Source organism: Fundulus heteroclitus, chromosome 15 (assembly GCF_011125445.2).
Source record: "Fundulus heteroclitus isolate FHET01 chromosome 15, MU-UCD_Fhet_4.1, whole genome shotgun sequence".
Classification (NCBI taxonomy): domain Eukaryota; kingdom Metazoa; phylum Chordata; class Actinopteri; order Cyprinodontiformes; family Fundulidae; genus Fundulus; species Fundulus heteroclitus.
In genome coordinates, this window is record NC_046375.1 from 13,222,815 (window position 1) to 13,242,468 (window position 19,654).

The 19,654-nt window shown below is 38.2% G+C and overlaps 1 protein-coding gene across 1 annotated transcript in view; it reads left to right on the plus strand.

The window, feature by feature from the left end:
• LOC105929457 (potassium channel subfamily K member 2) overlaps positions 1-19,654 on the plus strand; it is a 50,065-nt gene that overhangs the window by 9,849 nt on the left and 20,562 nt on the right. Inside the window, exons 3-4 of the mRNA XM_036147435.1 lie at positions 8,660-8,777; positions 16,822-16,982. Coding sequence (XP_036003328.1) covers positions 8,660-8,777; positions 16,822-16,982 — 279 coding nt within the window. The remainder of the gene's footprint in view (positions 1-8,659; positions 8,778-16,821; positions 16,983-19,654) is intronic.

Consider the following 19,654-nt stretch of genomic DNA (forward strand, 5'->3'; position numbering starts at 1 on the left):
TGTCTGACTAAACTGAATACTGCCCCATTTTCCAAACCGCTGTTCCCCGTCGAAGAGAACACTTTGTCAAATTTTATCTAATTTATTCTGTATTGTCTTCCCAAATTGAAATTAGTTTATCGGTGGGTAATTGTAGCTGTTGTTTTGTTTTGTTTTGTTTTTTTGGATTTTAGATTCATTGTTAGATGCCATATGAAAACACCATTGTGTAATACAGGTTACATACTCTGGGACCCACAGAACAAACAGACACACAACCCCAGGTAATAATAGGCTCAGTATATAAACCAAGGAAACTATAATTTTTCTGTTAAAGACATGTTGGCACTGTGAGACTAATTGTGAGACACCATACATCCTTTCAACCAAAGACTATTCTGTCCTTTTGTTGTTAACCAAGAATAATATAACAACATCCGTCAGCTCGTGCCTATCATCTCTTAGTGAGCAGGTCAGTGAGAGAGTTAAGCAACCTTTCGAGCAACTACTTTTCCTCTGATGATTTATTAATGCACGGTTTCAACCCAGGTGCCATTTATTCACTCTTTACCCTGCACAGACAGACAACTTTTTTCAAAAGCTAGTCAGCAGAGGATGAAGGAGAAATGTGCTCTCAAAGGGAGTAATTAAAAAGGTAAGCTGTATCAAAAAGCTTTGACGACTCAGATTCTCTCGTCTGAGTGGTTTAGTTTGCCGAAAGCCAGCATGACGTCCACATAATTTTGCCTCAGTGTGGGGAACTTTGCTTTACTTACTTACTTTACTTTATGTATTAATAAAGCACTTTAAAACAACCACAGCTGCAACAAAGTGCTGCACACGTAAAAGAGGGAAAACATTTGTGTGCAAATGGCAGAGCAGGGAAGAAAAGATGGGCTCATTTGGGTGTGAAACAAAGGGGCTGACTGATCCGTGCCTCGCTCATTATTGGATTTGCTGTCTTTAGTGGAACAATAGATGTGAGGTTTTATCTTTTAACCTGATTTAACTTTGTTTTTAGCCCCAGAACAGTTCAAAACATTCATAGCACGTATTTCTGATTATCTTATTCAGAAGGATGAATAAAGTATGGAGATCCAAAAAAATTAACATAAAAGGTTGCACATTCATAGAATAAAACGTCTCTCTCCATGATGACAGTTTCGTTTGCTGGTCAGTTCAGATTTCTTTTAACCAAATTTAGGGTTTAAAATTTGATGTTATGCCTGAGGCCATGGTTCTCAAACCAACCAAGGCTCCCTCTAGGTTGCATTAGTCCCTCAAGCAGAGGATTTCAATTATCTTGGTGTTTTGGTCTCGAGTGATGAAACCTCTGTAATTTGGGTGAACTTGGAGTAGAGCTGTAGCAGCTCCACATTAACAGGAGTCAATTAGGTTTGTTCTGGGCAGACCCAGACCTCACTGTTGGGATTATTCATATATAATACATAGAATGTCTTTAGGAAGAGGGGTATCTTTCCCTCATGGACTAGTTACTTTTGTTCAATCTCAGATAAGGGGAAGACAGGTAATCCATGAATGGGAAAAAAAAGGGAAGCTTATCGATGAAATGTATGTAAACAGTAGCATAAACATCCATCAACCGCTTTATTAGGTACACATTTTCAATTGCTGGTTAACACAAATAATAAATCATGTGGCAGCAACCCAATGAATTTAGGAATCTCAATGTGATGGAGAAGACATCAGAACTGGAAAGAAATGGGAATTTAAGGTACTTTGAATGTGGTTGTCATGTGACAATTTGGAGTAGTGCCAATGCACAGACATAGTCTTGGGAGTAGCATGGTGAATTAACGGATTTTAATAGAAACAAACACACTTTCAGCATAGCACATGCAGATAGCAGGACAAGAAGCAGAGTCTGAGAGCGAGGCAAAGTAACGAACCTTCAGGAAGTACAACGGAAGAATCAAGCACTGAACAAGAAAGAAACAAGGAGCTAAATACAGAGGGACAGGTGGAGAACGGTATTAGATACAGGGTAAGTGAATCAGGGGAAAATGTAGAACAGCTGAGGCAGAGTAAAAGCGAGGAGCTGAGGGACGGAGACTAATAAACACATTGGAGCTAAACAGAGATACAAATGAACCATCAAACCATCTAACAGAATGTAATCTAGAAAACATAGAAAAATAGAGTACAAGACATAATGAAATAATGAACTAACAAATCAACACCAAGACAAGAAAATAAACCAGGAATCATTATTGTCACCATGTGTTACCATGGTGAAACCTTTCTTTAGTTTATAAAGAATCTTGACCCAGATGGAGTACAGCAGCACTCCCGTTAGCTGAGAACAGGAAACCAAGGCTACAATGTACAATGTTAGCAACAGACTGAAAAAAATTTGAGTGATGAGTTGTTGGGATGGGCCCAAATAAATGATAGATCAAGAACATGGACGCTCGCAAAGCTGTGTTGTTTTGTATTGGGAATGGGCAATATTTCCTTGCAACACACTCAGTATCAGCTGAACATTGTTAAACTGCTGGAGTCTACTTGAGAATTGTCACTGACTATGCCCTTGCCCTTATGTGCACTTTGTACCAATCTTCTGATAGCTACTTCCAGCAGGAAAACACACAATGACTAGAGGCTCAAATAATCTGAAACTGGTTTCTTGAACATGACGATGCATTTGTTGTAGTCAATGGCCTCCACAGTCAGCAGATCTAAATCCAACAGAGCGCCTTTGAGATGTAATGGTGTGGAAGATTTACATCATGGATGTGAATCATTCTGCAGAGGTTTTGTCAATGTGGTACAAAATCTTTGAGGAATGTTTCCAAAAACCTTTTTAATTCTCTGCCACAAAAAATAAGACGTCCTGAAGCTAAAAGGGGATCCAACCCACTAGCGAGGTATACGTTGTAAAGTAGCTTGTGAGTGCAATGTTGCACCACTAGATTGCTTTAGTTCCAGGTCAGCTATCCTTTTTCTGATTTTCCATACTGTAATATCACCTTATTTGATTTGCTATATAATTCCACCTTTGATTTATTTTTACTGCCTTATGTAAAGGCACCTTTCCTAGTGTGAATATAAAAAAGCTCAGTGTAACTAATGATGATGAATAATATAAGCTCTGGGACATTTTTGTGACCCTAAATGTTGTGTGTGAAAATCATTAATGGAAAATTACTATTTTATTCCAGGAGGTTCACTCATGTTAAATGAAATTAATGGAGATTATTCCATCTGCTGCTCCCTGCTGATCAAAGATGCACAATTATTAAACTGCACCTCAGGAGAATTTGATATTTTACTGCAGTTGATCTAAAAAATCTGAAATTAACAAGAGATAAATGTTTTAAAATGTTCAATCCCAATTTCTTAGGCAAATCTTTGCCTGCAGCTCTCCTGATGTCTTAAAGAATCTTTTTTTTATGGGTCTCCGTGAATCTATAAAGATCATAAGACCCACCTGAGTCAACCTTTTGTCTTACCTCCAGTTTCTCAACCCAAACCATGGGTCTGCTGAAAATAACAAAAGGTGAGATCAGGTCCAACCGGGTATTAAATAAATTAATTTGTACCTGGCCTTTTTACGTTTGTCAACATACTGTACATTACATAAAAAAATACAGTTTTATATAGATCAAGAATATATTTATTTGAAATGGGTGTCCTTATATTGCAACATATATGTCTTTACATGCAACTGTTAATCATTATTTTGATGTAAAATGTGGGAATTAACAATATTCCAGCGTGTCATTAGTGTTGTCTTGTGAAATATCCATGGTGCACATTCACAGTGACATGCAGATAAGGAGAAATTTCTCCTGAAATTTTGTGTAGCAATTTTGTATTGAGAAAAAAAGAGAACATCGAAGCTAGAAAGGGGACCAGGAATTGTCAGAGACTCAAATATCCAATATTTTTTCTATCTCTAAGCACCATATTAAAGGCTACCAGGTGATATGGACAATAACACTAAATGAGATGGGTTCTGTTACTACGTGAAGAAGACTGAAAGCAGAGATAGGGACTCAAGCTTTAAACTGTGTCGCAGAGCTACAATGAATGGCTGAAACTGAAGCTCTTTGGATACATAAACACTAGAAATGCACAGCCAGCAAGAAACAAGCATGCACGTTGGTGTTTGGTGAGAATGTCACAAAGATTGGCTTGTAGCACAACCAATAGATAAGATGACCCCCCCTCCCTTGGCTCGAAGCCAAAAAAGATTGTCCACTATACATTTAATACTATAAAATCCCTACACCAAATGCTATAAACACATAGTATATACGGTAATTTAATTGCACTAGCAAACATTCTTGCCCATTAAGTCAATAATTTAACAGTCCCTTTAGCAGCTTATGTGTAAAAAAAAAAAATGGAAATGTAATGGATAATGTTGGCGAACCCGATATTCAGCCAAACACGGAGTTACGTTTTAAAAGGTTTATTGAAAAGGATGAATAGTGGCAGGTGAGCAGGACCAGACTTGACCAGAGGCAGGCTGGCAGGGATGAGCAGAACCGGTGATGTGGACAGAGGAACCACCAGAACGGGCAGAGTGAGCAGCTGGAACTCACAGGAAAACTGACTTGTGACACAGGCAGCCTATATCGGAAGAGGCCAGCTAGCACTGATCTCCATTTATTCACTGGATTGCTGATATGCTGTCGGTAGTACACGTCGCTGTGAAGCCACCAGCCGCCATATTGGTAATCCCTATTTTCCTCCAGTAACTAGGGAAAATGTGCACTACAGCATCAAATAACGATGATTTTCTCATGTTCAGGGGGGGCTTAAGACTTTTAAAATGTCAAATGCCATATACTTTTATGTTATGTACTAAAACTATCAAGTACTGAGAAAGTCATGTGCTGAAATATTTTGCATATTATATATATATATATATATATATATATATATATATATATATATATATATATATATATATATATATATATATATATATATATATATATATATATATATATATTAGGGCTGGGCAAGTTAACGCGTTAATTTCGCGTTAATTCATTAGACTATTAACGGCGATATTTATTTTATCGCGCATTAACGCATGTTGCTCACATGCTTTCAGTCAGTGTCAGTCAGCAGGCGCGCTGACTGCAGCGCGCTGTCACGGCAGCACTCTCCCGCTCCCCCTCCCCTCTCGTACATGGCTCAGCGGCGCCAGCCAATCAGCACGCAGGCTCAGCCTGGCCCGCCCACTCAGCTCTCACACAAACTTAATACACAAACAGCTGAGAGAGACCACAGCAGCAAAAAACATGAACAGAGGAAGTAGCACCGTTTGGCTTTATTTTAATACCGTAAATGAAATCAAGCTGTATGTTTTGTAAAAAGCCGGTTCATTTCAGTGGAAACACAACAAATTTATCTAAGCACGTGAAAAAACATGAAAACGTCGAGCCCCAGAAACGGAGAGAGGAGACGAAACTTCTCTCACTGCCCCGACAGACCCACAGACTGACGTCACTGACTGAGGCGTTTCAGTTCTCCAGGGAACATCCAGGTAGATCAGTGGATGGATGGATGGATGGATGGATGGATGGATGGATGGATGTTACTGGAGCCCACACATAACATGTAATTAAGACCTTGAAAGAACCTAGTACATATATTAAAAAGTGTTATTTAAGATAAGATAACATTAGCTAATCCTTTTTTTATCCCACAACGGGGAAATTTATAGAAGACAAAATTACATAAGGATTGAAATATATAAGAGGTGGATTAGCGAAAAAACACTGAACATAACATTATTATTATTATTATTATTATTATTATTATTATTATTATTATTATTATTATTATTATTATTATTTAATTGTAATAATAAAATAAAAACCACAAAAGGTCAACAATTTCATGATACATCAAGCTTAGGGACTGGCTAATATACAGCAGGTCAAAAAAGGCCATATTTTGGCTGCAGTGCTTGCTGTTCTCTTATGAAGAAAAGATCAACTAGTGCACTAAATTCAATAGATGGGTTGAAAATATCCAGTATAAAATAAGTGCTACAAATATTACAACACTTTTGTTCATATGGCAGCAGAACATTAAAATAAAAGTACTCTTTACACTACTTTTGAATTCATTCTTGGAGTTTGTAAATACAATGCGATTAATCGCGATTAATCAGGGCGATTAATCGCGATTAAATATTTTAATCGTTGCCCAGCCCTAATATATATATATATATATATATATATATATATATATATATATATATATATATATATATATCTCAGCACATCATTTCTTACTTGATAGTGTTAGTACATCCACTGACTGTAGAATTACCTGTGAAACGTTTTCCCACAGCCAGAAAACTACTTGCTGCAACCAAATCCTATGGGGTTCTGTAAGAGTAGGGAGTAGCAAGATGGCGGCCAGTGACTTCCGTTTTTCGGGCAAATCAGCAATACAGTGAATAAACAGAGATCAGTGGCAGGTAGCTGAGGACACAGGAACTGGTAGCGTCATCACACGAGATGTGATGAGACGCTCTGGCAGGGATGAGTCGGCTGAGGCAGGTATATATATAGACAGGTGAACAGGTGAGTCTAGTTTTCTGTAATTATTGGCAACAGGTGGAACTGATCTAGAGCAGAGTGGTGGCTGGAGGGAGACTGAGGTGATTGGATGATGGCTTAGAGGTGAAGGCTGTAGCTTTTTTTTTTCTTTTGAGCATGTTTTTCCTGATCCACACTCCTTACTGGTTGGTGGCGGTAATGCACCATGTAGTTGTTTGCCAACCGCCATTAATTCCCAAAGCAAACAAACAGAAACCTACATCATGACAGGAAAGCTATTGTTTTAAGCAGTTTGTTACATACAGCAAGCTTGTTAAACAACTTATAGTCTTTACAACCAGGTACATAGCATGTGCCTGACTGCAAAGACTTAAAACTACATTAAGATCAATAGCTTTGAGCTAAATAAGCCATACTCAGCTATCATACGCCTCACTGTCGTGTTTTTGTTTCTCTTATTCCTCCTTTTTTTACTTTCTTTCTAAGCTTACAGAAGGATAAATTGTGTTAATTTTGATGCAAGTTGATTCGGCTATCAGCCAGTGCTTGTGCAGCAAACTTATTTCATCAGCACTTATTTAGCTCAAAGCATAATTATTAGCCCCCAGGTTACACTCACCACTGTTGTTTTAAACTTCTTGACATTTTTTACTTCCCCGTTTATATCTTTTTCATTTCCAAAAGGATAACTTGCTTTAATTTTGACGGAGTTAATGCTGCTGTGCAGCTGGTTGCTCGTGCTCATGCTCGTTTATTTAAGAACACAATTTGTGTGAGAGGTGGGGGGGGGAGGGCTCCATCAGGGAAACTGAGAACCGCAATGGCAATGCAACTTTTCTGCTGTTGTGGGTCTGAATTGGTTCAAAGTTTGTCGGCCCTCCGGGGACTCCTGGTGGCCCCAAGCAATTGCCTGGCCTGCCTAATGGCACCCAGCTTAGTAGGGCTGTACGATTTTGCCAAAAATCTAAATTGCCATTCATTTCAACCATAATTGCCATCCATTTTCTGATTCGCTTAATCCCTCATGGGGTCGCTGGTGTCTATCTCCAGCGTTCACCAGGCAAGAGGCAGGGTACACCCTGGACAAGTCGCCAGTCTGTTGCAGGGCAACACAGAGAGACAAACAGGACAAACAACCATTCTCACACACACACACCTACCTAACAGTCATGTTTTTGGACTGTGGGAGGAAGCCAGAGTGCCTGGAAAGAACCCACACATGCAAACTCCATGCAGAAAGACCCTGGGCTGACTTGAACCCTGGACCTTCTTGCTGCAAGGCAACAGCACTACCCACTGCACCACTGTGCAGCCCCAACCATAATTGTGACTTAATTTTTACTTTCCTATACATTGACCACAAGCAACAAAAATAGCCTGTAGATAAATATGTTTGATAACAAGGACAGTTTATTCATCAGAATATTCTTATATAAGAGAATAGCTTGTTGAGTTGGACATCAATCCTTGTTGAACATTAAGTGCAACCAACAAACAAGTCTATATATTAAACAGTTTGTTACTTAATGCTGTGGTGAGATTTCAAAACGTTTGTGGTAAAAAAAAATATGGTTATATAAACTCTGAAACAAATAATAAAATCAGATTATCTCACTGCTGCAGCTCTCTTCCCTTCCATGTGGAGGCAAACCCACTTTAAACATATACAGCAGAGATTTCATCGAATCTCAGGCTTCGGTTATCCCATGTGAATGTGCCACATAAAAAGCTGACGTGGGGGGGGGGGGTCACTTCTTTATTACATGGGGTCCACAGATAAAGCGAATAGCGATATGGAGGGTAAATGTGTTCAAGCAGGCATGGAATTTGCTTTTAAAAGATTAAAATGTAAACAAGAATTCATCAAAACAGAGAACATTTGTCATCTTATTGAGTTTTACTACCAGCAGCCTTGACTTTTTTGTTTGTTGTGAACAACGCAGCAACTTCAAATGTAGTCATGTTCAAAAGGTGACAGATGTTGCTCATCGTTTCTCAAGTCTTAATTGGCTTTGTTGGATGTTTACCTCAGCTGTCATTTATGTCCCAGGAGAGCTGATGCATATTCTGTTGAACGTCCAGCGACAGACACCATCCTAATACCTAAACTTTTCTTCTTTCTTCTGCAGCAAGTGGTATCAGCAGTTCGAGCAGGAGTAAACCCATCAGGAAATTTGTCCAATCAGACGAGCCTGTGGGACCTCAGTTCCTCCTTTTTCTTTGCTGGGACTGTTATCACCACAATCGGTAGGAGGAATGGTTTCTAACCAGAGAGAAAATAGCCTCTGTTGTTTTTAGAGTCTTGAAAATTAAAAACACACATGTTCCCTTCACAAAGTAGAAGCATGGAAGAATAACAGTGCAATTTCAAGGACCATTTTGGCATGAAATTACACTGGCACACAGAAATTACAGTCACATCAGCTCCTGTCCAAGATTGCACAATGACTGCACTCCAGCAAAAATTGCAAATAAAAAGAAATAAAAAAAATAAAAAAAGAACACAGTTCATTTCCGTTATAAGATTGCACTTTGATTTGCTCTTTTGCTTTCACACCAGACTGAAGGGGACCTACTTAACATCAGTAAGATAAAGAAAACAATCTGTTCAACAAAAATGTATTATGAATTACAGATCCACAAGGATAGCAAACCTTTCTCTCATTGTAGCTTCAATTTAGACCCCAGCAGTCATTCATTTGTCCAACTGAGGGGGAAAAGTTTCACAAAATAATTTTTTGCTGTCAGCGAGGTTTAAAATGCTATCATGGTTCTTGCAACAAACCTAATATCCTGTTCATTCAATGGAACAGATGTTAAATGCAAGACTCAAATTACACTTATGGTCCATTACCCTTTATCTGAAGGCTGAAAATCCCAATCTTGTTTTACACCATTTGTCCCCCCTTTGTGTCATCTGCAGCTGTAAGAGCTTACTAATCAGGAGCACAAAAAAAGAAAGAAAGAAAAAAAAAAGCAACAGCTCACACTAACACCCCCCTTCCAGACTCTTGCACATACGCACACACATTCTGACAGCTCATCTGGCTTTTCCAATTGGACCTTGACAGATCGCCGTGTCTGTTCAGTGGGTTGTTGGGCTCCATTTCACATCTCCGGCACCCTGTCAAAGCTCTTCCTCTAATGAGGAAATTAAACGCACTAAAGTTTGGCTATCGGCTCGGAATAAGAGTTTGCTTGTTTCTCACATGAATGACCATAATGTTTAGGCAGAGCATGAACCTGATGGGCATTTCTGTGTCAAACTATGCATGCCGCATGTTGCTCAGACCCTGCGCCCGAACCATTTCCAGTTTTCCCAATTTGTGGTGCAATGGAGAAGTGATTTTTTTTTCTTCAATAATAACTGAAGAAACCAGTCACAACAGCAATACACTGTTTGGCAGGTGCATGCAGTTGATCAGAGATCATTATTAAGTTGCTCGTTTAAAATATTGCATTGCAATAAATAGCCTTTGTGCTCTTTCCAAAGGCCCCAGTGCCTCGCAAAGTTTTTTTTTTTTTTTTTTCATATTTTCCCACATTACTAGCAAAACACAACAAAACGTACTGCATAACAGTCAAGTGAAGGAAATATACATTTTTCCAACATAAAAAATTAAATCTGAAAAGTGTAGCGTGGATATCAGCATACTGTACTCTGACACTGCTAAATAAAGAGGTTTAATGCAGGCTTAGATAGAAAAAACTATATTTTAAACTTTGAACATCTAATGAAGATAGATCATCTATCGCGGGAAAGAGTTTGACAGAACTGCAGCCCCACCAAGAGATGTCCTTCCACTTAAGCCGACAGGCAAGGACAGCTTTAATCAGACAATTCATTTCAGTTTTATTTATATAACACCCATTCACAACACATCTCAAGGCACTTTAAAAAGTCAATTCAATCAAATCATACAGACAGATTGGTTAAAGGGTTTTCTATCTCAGGGAACCCAGCAGATTGCATCGAGTCTTAACTAGCAGCATTCACTCCTGCTGAAAGAGCGTAGAGCCACAGTGGAGAGTCGCCTGCATCGTGTTGTCGAATTTGCAGCAAATCCCTCATACTGAGCAAGCATGTAGCGACAGTGGAGAGGAAACCTCCAGCAGAACCAGGCTCAGTGTGAACGGCTATCTGCCTATAGCTGCATAACTACAGCGATAGCTTAGGATAACCTAAGTCACTCTATTTTTTATCAGAACTCTTGCTGCATTGTTTTGGATCAGCTGAATGCTTTGAACTGCATTTTGTGGACTTCCTGATAGTAAAGAATTACAATAGTCCAGCCTTGAAGTAAGAAATGTATGGGTTTGTTTTTTAAGCGTCCTTCCTGGACAGACTGTTTCTAAATTTGGCAAAATTCCGGAGGTGAAAAAAGGAAGTCAAGGAAACTTGTTTAATATGGGAGTTAAATGAAATGTCCAGGTCCAAAGTAACATTAAGGTTTTGTTTTTCACCCTGTTGCTGGAGGCCAATTTAATGTCATCCAGATTAGGTGATTGATTGAGAAGTTTCTTTTTCAAACAATCAAACAAAGACAATGGCAAATTGACCGATACAAAATCGTGTTTGCAGTTCCCCACAAGTCACGTAGGAAACATAGCAAACATGTTGAAAAAGGTGATGTGATCATATGAGACCAAAACTGTACTTTGACCCACCCATAATGTCAAATTTGGTGTTATTCGGGTGCCATGCTGAATAAAACCAAGATTCTGGGTCAAGACTGTCTTGACACAGTGGCAGGAATGCAAATAAGTGCCACACCACTACTTTGTGTTGGTCTTTCACATCAACTATTGTTACTGTGTTCGTAAATGTTTATTGTTCTTCTGTTGTTGCATTGTTTTATCAAAACAGGTCTCTCTTGAAAATGAAATATTGGTTTAAAGTTTTCTGTTGTAATGTTGTAAATGTGAACAATCTCAAGTGGTGTTAATATTTCTGCAAGACACTTTGTAGGTAAAAAGTAATTTCTACACAGCTGCTTTTCTTGTTACTTACTTTGAAAAATTCGGAGTTTCTGTCTGATGGATTAGTCATTTATGAAAGCTGCGGTTCTTTTGTAGACTTTTCTGAATAAGGTTTTACTCAAATGTTCTGAGGTGCTTTTAATGCAGCAATATGGAAATGAATCTGGTGGTCTAGAGAAACAAAAAAGCTCCCTGGCTTTGATTCAGAGAATATGGATCTGTTTCGCTAGCTGTTTTTGGAAACATCCACCTAAGGCCAAATTGCAGAAATGTCTTGTAGCAGGATGCAGAGGCTTTGATTTTTCTGCTGAAACCTCTCTCCCAGGTGGTGCTTTGTGTGCTTTATCTTTGCAGCCTGTTGGTGTAAACAGCACATAATTGCTGTGCTGTCTGTGGGCAATCATAATTTTTCCTGATTGTTCCGTTGCCTTCACACTGTTATGTAAATAAATCAAACGGAATAGGTGCCTCTCAAGCCAGTGTGTCATTTTATTTCAGTGCCCAGCAAGAGCCAGGCAGAAGATTTCCGTTGTCTTTGTTTAGATCAGCGGGAGATGTTTGAAAATCTCTTAAAATCTGGGGATTTGTTTGTCTTTGTGGATAATTTTCATTGAATAACCTTAATTAAAGAAAATTCCCTTTCTCTTTCGTCCCTACTGTAAATTCAGAGAATGAAAAATGAATGAGCCATCAGTTGCTACCCCTGCGGTCCTCTCTCCTGGATCTCAATTAATGATTGATCTTACCACATCAGGTCCCCTGGGATCTCTTTGTTAAATCTATCTGACTTACAATCCATTTGCATTCCCCTCTTTCTGGATAAATACACACACTCAAACGAATTTGGTTTTTTTTCTAGTTTGTAGGAAAAAGGATAATCAGTTTTTACATGCTTGTGTCACCATCTCCAGGTGTTTGGGTTTTGGTATTCTTTATGATTTATTTTTATTTTCCAGCATCTCCTTTTTGTTTATGTTTGGTAAGCTCTTGACACATTCATTGTGTTTCTCTTTGTTTATATTAGCTAAAAGTGGTGCCATTAGTTCAGTTCTTTGTGTTTAGTTTCTTAGTTTATTTTTGTTTTCTGGTCTTTGTACATTGGCATTCATTTCTCTTAAATCTGTTTGTCTTTTGCCCTTGGTTTTGTAGTTTTTTTGTCTTTGTTCAGCTCGATTCTCGCTGATTAGTCTCCCTCCCACAGTCTCCCTGCCTCAGCTGCTCCACGGTATCCCCTAATTTATTTACATGCAGTCAATGTCATTATTCACTTTTCCCCTCAGAATATAAACTCAATGGATGCCATTGCTCATTGCTGTGTTCTTACAGGTAATTTTTTCCATGTGCAGGATCAATCTGTTAATTTTCATAAACAACTTTGTTTCACCTCAGTCTCTGCATTTGGGTCGTTCACAAACCATGAAAGCCTATCTTCTTTTAGTTGTAAAATAAACACTTTGTTTAATCTGTCAAGAGATAGTTTTTTTTAATCTCTTGGCTAAAAATCCTTATGTGAAAAATTATTGGGGTTCTCGTCAGTGAAAACTATTGCGAAACAACAAAAAACAATATATTCCTCATAAAATTATTAGAATATTCCATAAAAGTCACCATGACAGAGTTTAGTTGGATGTACCAGTATTTACCAAATATGAATAAAAACGCTATGATAAATGCTGCCCTGAGGTTCCCCTTCATGACTTTAAATAAAGGTCAATGGTCTATTTTGTCCATTGTAATTATACCTCTAACTAGAGATGGTACAAACTTTGGTATATAAATTACTAAATGATGACACGAATGAATGATGAAGATTACAGTCTTTTTACAGAGAAATTTTTTTTAGTTAATGATCAAAATGCATGGAGTAAGGTGTGAAGCTCACAGAAAGCTTCAGATGAACTTGATTTCCTTTCACAGAAAAGGACCAAGGCAGAGAACAATGTGATAATTTTTCTAATTTTAAGTCAAACTAATGCTTGAAACAAACAAACAAAAAAAAAAAAAACAAATATGTAATTGATTGGTGAGCAGGAATGGTCCCAATCTATGATTGGTCAAAATCTAAAAATATAATATATTTTTCTATCATTGAATGCACCATGCCAAAATCTACCAGATCACACTGAGGACAACCTTATTCAGTTTGGAAGTTATTACTGAATCAAGAACGTTTAATTTGACCTGTTTCTGAGTATCAGTGAGGTGTTTAAAATAAATCAGACAAAGTAACACAATTGTAAAGAAAACTATTTTTTATTTTTTACTTATCAAGTCTCATTGAGACTGCTGCAACATAGAGCCAAACTCTAAGAGATGACAGGAAGTTGAATGCAACACTGCAAGGTTGCGTTGTTTCCTCTCTTTAAAATGTCCAGTTCTGTCCCTGATTAAAAAAATATTGATTAGGAAATGTTGGCAGTCTTGGAAATTTTCCTTTCGATAAATGAACATGCATGTAGTAGTGCTGATCACCTCAAGTGCTAACTGGGCCAAAATGAAACAGTTTGAGTTGATCAAGGCCCTAATGAAAATATTTAATGATAAATTAACTATCCATGCCAGGTTTAGTGTGGGACCGAAATGCAAACAAGCGCTAAGGAGCCGCATGTTAGCGTGAATGTTAGCTTATTAAATCCAAAACAGAACTTACAGGCTGAGGTGGCGGACACATAGACCAGGGGTCCATTCTTCGTACGTTGCTAACTCAGTTAGCTGGATTTCATTGTTGACGATTTGGCATGATCTTGGATCGTTTGGTTCTTCGAAACTCATCCTGGACTTGCTGTCATAGCAACATGTATGCAAACTTAAGCCTGTTCGCGAGCAGATGACTGTATAATGGCACAGCCATTACACAGTCCTGTGTTCATCCTTGCTGTGTGGTTCAGCTCATCCACAAAACCAGACAAGTCTAGACCGCAGCAAACAATTGGATATGCAGAGAAGATCATCGGTGCTTACCTTTGCTCCATCCAGGATTTGTACCTCTAGGGTCAGGAAAAAAACAGCTAATAGCTTGAGAGAACCCACACATCCTGGACAAACTGTTTAGGCTATCTTCAGAGCACTATTTGATAAAATTAGCTGATTCATCCATCAGCATCATTCTGGTGAACACTTAACAGTCGGAGTAGCCAGATAAATACCATGCTTATTTCCACCAATCCCATAATGTATTGCATGTCCTTTTTTTTTTTTTTTTTGGAAATGTATATATTCATATTTAGAAGACTAATAGTTGTATTAAACTATTTTTTGTATGTTGTGCTTAAATGTTTTCATTGGTAGCAAAATAAAGCCAATGGCATTTTTTTATGAAGCAATTTGCAGACAAAACCTGATTCTGTTCTTTTGATTCTACATCCAAATTGTTTTCTCTCTCTCTAGCATTAAGTTGGACATAGCTGTTATTTGTGTGAATGGATGTTGTGTGAGTAAATAATGTGATGTTGTTCACGTCTTCATTTTGAGGCATTTAAAAAAGGAAAAAAAATCTGACTTTTAAAGGAAGTAATATTGTCATTCTTTGTTTACGTAGCATTGGACTCATAGCATAATTGGCTAGGCTATATTTTGGCTTAAAATATCAATAAAAAATGTACCTGCTTCCTGGAAAGAGTTTAATCTTGTTTTACGAAAACTTTCGAATATGACTTAAGCAATCAATTATGCTATGAGGCTAGTAAAATGTAGATCCTGCTTTTCAATGACATGAAGGATTTTACTGTATTTGTAGATTTTTCAGTTGCCAAGACACACAAAGACAGCCCAGGGCTGTCTTTGTGAAATAATTCTTCTTACTACTATGAACATTTTGTTCTTGGCATTTCAAATTCAGCTTACCAGGAAGTTTGGGGGGGAGAGTATTTTGTTGACATTTGTTGTTTTCGAAGTTAAGTCAGACTTGGCAAGTCAGAACTTTACCAAATCTCTGCTTGGTGGATCTCTTACTTGAAACCATCTGCGAGATTTCACAGTTGTATTCATGCAATCCTGTCTCACATTTTTACTTTGACACCAAGAATGAAGAGAATACAACTATGAATTGATTAGTTTAATTTCAGGAAAAAAATAAACACAGATAGGAATTAGAGGGTCCCCAGTTTATCCGTACGCACAAACACCTCGAGGTATTATGAATTAATCCAACATCCCCTCTCCTCTGGAATTAATCATAAAATTAGCAGGATGTGACAGACGATTTCTCTCACATTAGGTGTCACTCTGTTCAGGTATAAGAGTGGAAAGTCATTACAAGGCTCCCTGCAGCTCACATGCATTAATAACAGGAAGTAAAATGTAGTTAATTAAGCAGACATTGAATAATGAAACTGACAGTGCACACTGTCTGATGTCTGGAGTCAGGTTTATGTGAGGAAAGGCTCTTTGAAGTCTCCGTTAAACACGCGATTGTCAAGCTGAACTTGACAGCAGGTTTGTAGACCAGAAGCAATGGACAGATCAGAATTATTGTCTGATATCAACTTATTAAAAGTCAGCAGAGAGTTCACATACTTCCTTCATATTCCAGTCATTTTGCTTTGAAATAGAAGGTCTGAATAATAAATTGCGAGTGAGTCAGAGGCCCTTACATGCCTCCGTCTCCCACTGCTGGAGTTTCATCAAGCTGATTTTTCTGCATTTGTCTGAATTCATGTGTCTCAAGTTTTTTATATCAGTTTTCCTGACTATCAAGTCCAGTTTGATTATGATTATAAGAGTAATCAACTGAGAGATTTTCTAAATATTTATGTTTTGCACTACTTTTAGATTATGCATTCTGTAACCGGTTTGTGACTGATTCGACTTAAAATCATACAAAATTAAGTTGGAAACAGTTGTCTGCACAAACACAACTCATGCTCGTACAACAACTTTTCTTTCTTTCTTTCTTTCTTTCTTTCTTTCTTTCTTTCTTTCTTTCTTTCCATTGACAGCCTTTTGTGCTGCATCACAGGATAAGAAAACCAGTGATACATCACATTTACTTCTGCACAGATTTTTTTACTCATGAAATTGCATGTAAAAGATTTCAATTTGAGAAAAATAATTTTCTTTTAAAAAAAATGAGTCGTGCATCAACTATATTAATGGAAGTGAAGAATATCAATGTTGCTTTATGTTGCATCATGCAGCTTAATTTAAAGAGATTCTTTGTGTTGATTTTACATTCGGAACAGCACATCTTGACAAATAAGAGATGCACAGTGATAAAGCAGCAACAAACCCTAAAACCAATACGAGATTTTCTTTTCTGACATGAATTTAAATAGTTTTACTTAATTTTCTGCCCGTGTCTCTGTTCCACCAGGATTTGGGAACATCTCCCCCCACACAGAAGGAGGGCGGATCTTCTGTATCCTCTATGCACTGCTGGGCATCCCCCTGTTTGGATTCTTGCTGGCTGGCGTCGGGGACCAGTTGGGAACTATTTTTGGGAAGGCCATCGCCAAAGTCGAGAAGATGATTGTGGTGAGCAACACTGTGGATGTTATAAAAGGGGCATGTTGAGGAGAGCAATAGAACCAAACCAGCTATTGGTTGTCTGAGAGGATGAGAAGCTTAAAAGGTTTGAGATGACGCTTGATTTATTCAAGTGTATGCTATTCCCTGCTGTCCTCGCCTACTCTTTTAAAAAAAAAAAAAAAACTAAACCAGCCATATGAGCAGCAGGTGGAGAGGAAACCACTTCCCATTGTGAATCTTTTATAATTCGGAGAATGCATTTTACTTCAGCTGAGCTCATCACTGTAATTTACTGTGGTTTTCCAGTAAATGTGTTTTCATTTAAGAAAATAGGACGCTGTCACTCTTCAACAAGACCCCGTACTTCCACATAGGGAAGCAGCTCATTTCCCAGACTGAGAATCAGATTAGGTGGAGGGGTGTTGACTTTCCCACAACCTGCTCTGAGATATGGGTGGATGGATTTATTGAGGAAGGAAGGAAGAAAGGAAAGACAGAAGGAAGGAAGAATTTTAAATAACATTTGAAAAAACACGTGAAAAATTTGTGAAAAATTTGAGCTATTTTCATATCCTTGATAGACTATAGTAGCTAGGTGGATTTCTGCTACAAGCCTGCAGAGAAATACAGAAGGAAGGGAGCAAATGCCACCATTCCTAGCACTGAAGTAGGCAACAATGTCTGATAAGAACAACTGTCTTATTGCAGATATGCTACAACTCCTTTCCCTGAGTTGGTGTTTAGTCCTGCTGTGAAAATAAAGGCTTTCAATTGGATGTTATACCTAAGATCTGGGGCCATAGTCAATTGCTCTCAGACACTACCATAGAGTCATTTGACTGGAGACTAAAGGCAGATTGTACTCTCTCCAATTAAAGCCTAAGCATTTTATAGAATGTAAGTGGATTTTATAATAAATTGGCCTAAAAGAAATTTTGTTTCGCTTCATATGAGCGGAGCCAATTTTTTTTTTTGTGCACAGCTACGCAAAGAGACAGTTTAAGCTTTCTGTTTTGGAGGAAAATCGGTGGCTCAGGCAATTCTTTTTTTAACACAAATATACTGGACAGCAACAGGTTAATTATGTTACTGATTCATTGCACACTCTGTCACTCCCTGTGGAGAAGGGAAGGTTGGGGGGGGGTCATTCAGACAAAAGAAACAGATGGATTACTACAGTCACTGTAGCAGGGGGAGATGTTTAACAGCAAGTCAGCTTTATCAGTCCCCTTGGGAGAAAGCAATGCTTAGTTTTCAGCTAATTTTGGCATTACACATCATCTTTAAACTTTACTGTATTCAATTTTCTGCACTGTGCACCAAGCATGCAATCAAAAACTCGGTGATCTGAGGGTTTTTTTTTTATTTCTTTTTGCTTTCCCTTAGACATACGGTTCTTGGATCTTACATAATCTGGGAGGAAAAGGGCACCATGCTGTCAGCATGAAAGCAGCTGAAGGAAGTCACCTCAAGTGAAAAAGCAGTCCAGACATTAGACACCAGTAGCATTTAAAATATATTTTAACTCACAGCAGCTTTGACAGAAAAGAGAGACTCCAAAATTTACATTAAATTTGAGTTTTGGTCCTTCATACCCTGTGCACACAGCAGTGATCATTTAAAAATCTGGTTGTTTTTCCGTTTCTGACGAGACGCTAGTAGAAACGTTACAAACTGTCATTTCTTGCCACGCCACTAGTAGGCGGTATGTTCTTTGAAACGCAACAATATGTGCATGCGTACAAACACTCCCTATTTAATCTCTACTGAGCCTGTATAGAGTGCTCCTCTATAAGGGCAGATTCTGTTATTTCCTGTGAACATGAGACAGAGACGAAGCTCTTCACTCTGGGAAGCGAGAAAACGCATACTGTTGTGGTTTAGACAAAGAGTAGAAATGCAATGAAACCTTACCACAGGGTATTACTGTTACTTTCATTTTTATATGTACTACAATGAAGGAACCTGAAACAACAAATAAAGTCCACTGTTTTTCAGCTGATGACAAGAATTAGGAGTCATGTGGTATCTCATCCTGATTTAGGTGAGTGCTCCATGTGACAAAGGCAGTGGCGTCGGAAGCATTTATCTCCGTCCCGTGTGGCTCATGGCAATTTGACTGGTCTGTTCTCATGTTAACTGCAGTTAGTATTTATTTTATTTCGAAAAAAGCTTTTCTTTTGACAAATATCAACTTCCATGATCCGTTCGACCCATGTCTGAAGTTCAATCATATACTGCTTTTATACTGGGTGAATACTCAATTCTGATTGGCTGCAGGATGTCTGTTAAAAAGTGTTATGGGACACCTATGAAAAAGTTCCAGTCAGGAAGCCTGATTGTTCAAAATGATTGTGCTGACTTAAACGTTAGCTGGTAATGGCAAGACAGTTGACGCTGGTTACCTTGGCAACACATCACAACGAGAGATAATAAATAGTTTTCACAGCCACCTCTTGTGTGGAAAAACCTACGATTTTGAAAAAAACCTTAATTCCTACCTACAGTATGTTCAAGTCTCTCTATGATAATATTGTGATCAACTGTATCAAATGCAGCAATGACATCTAACAGGACAAGTACTCACACAAGTCAATTATCTAAAGGCCATGAGAATATCATTAGTGACCTTCACCAGAGCTGTTTCGGTGCTATGATGAGCTCTGAAGCCTGACTGA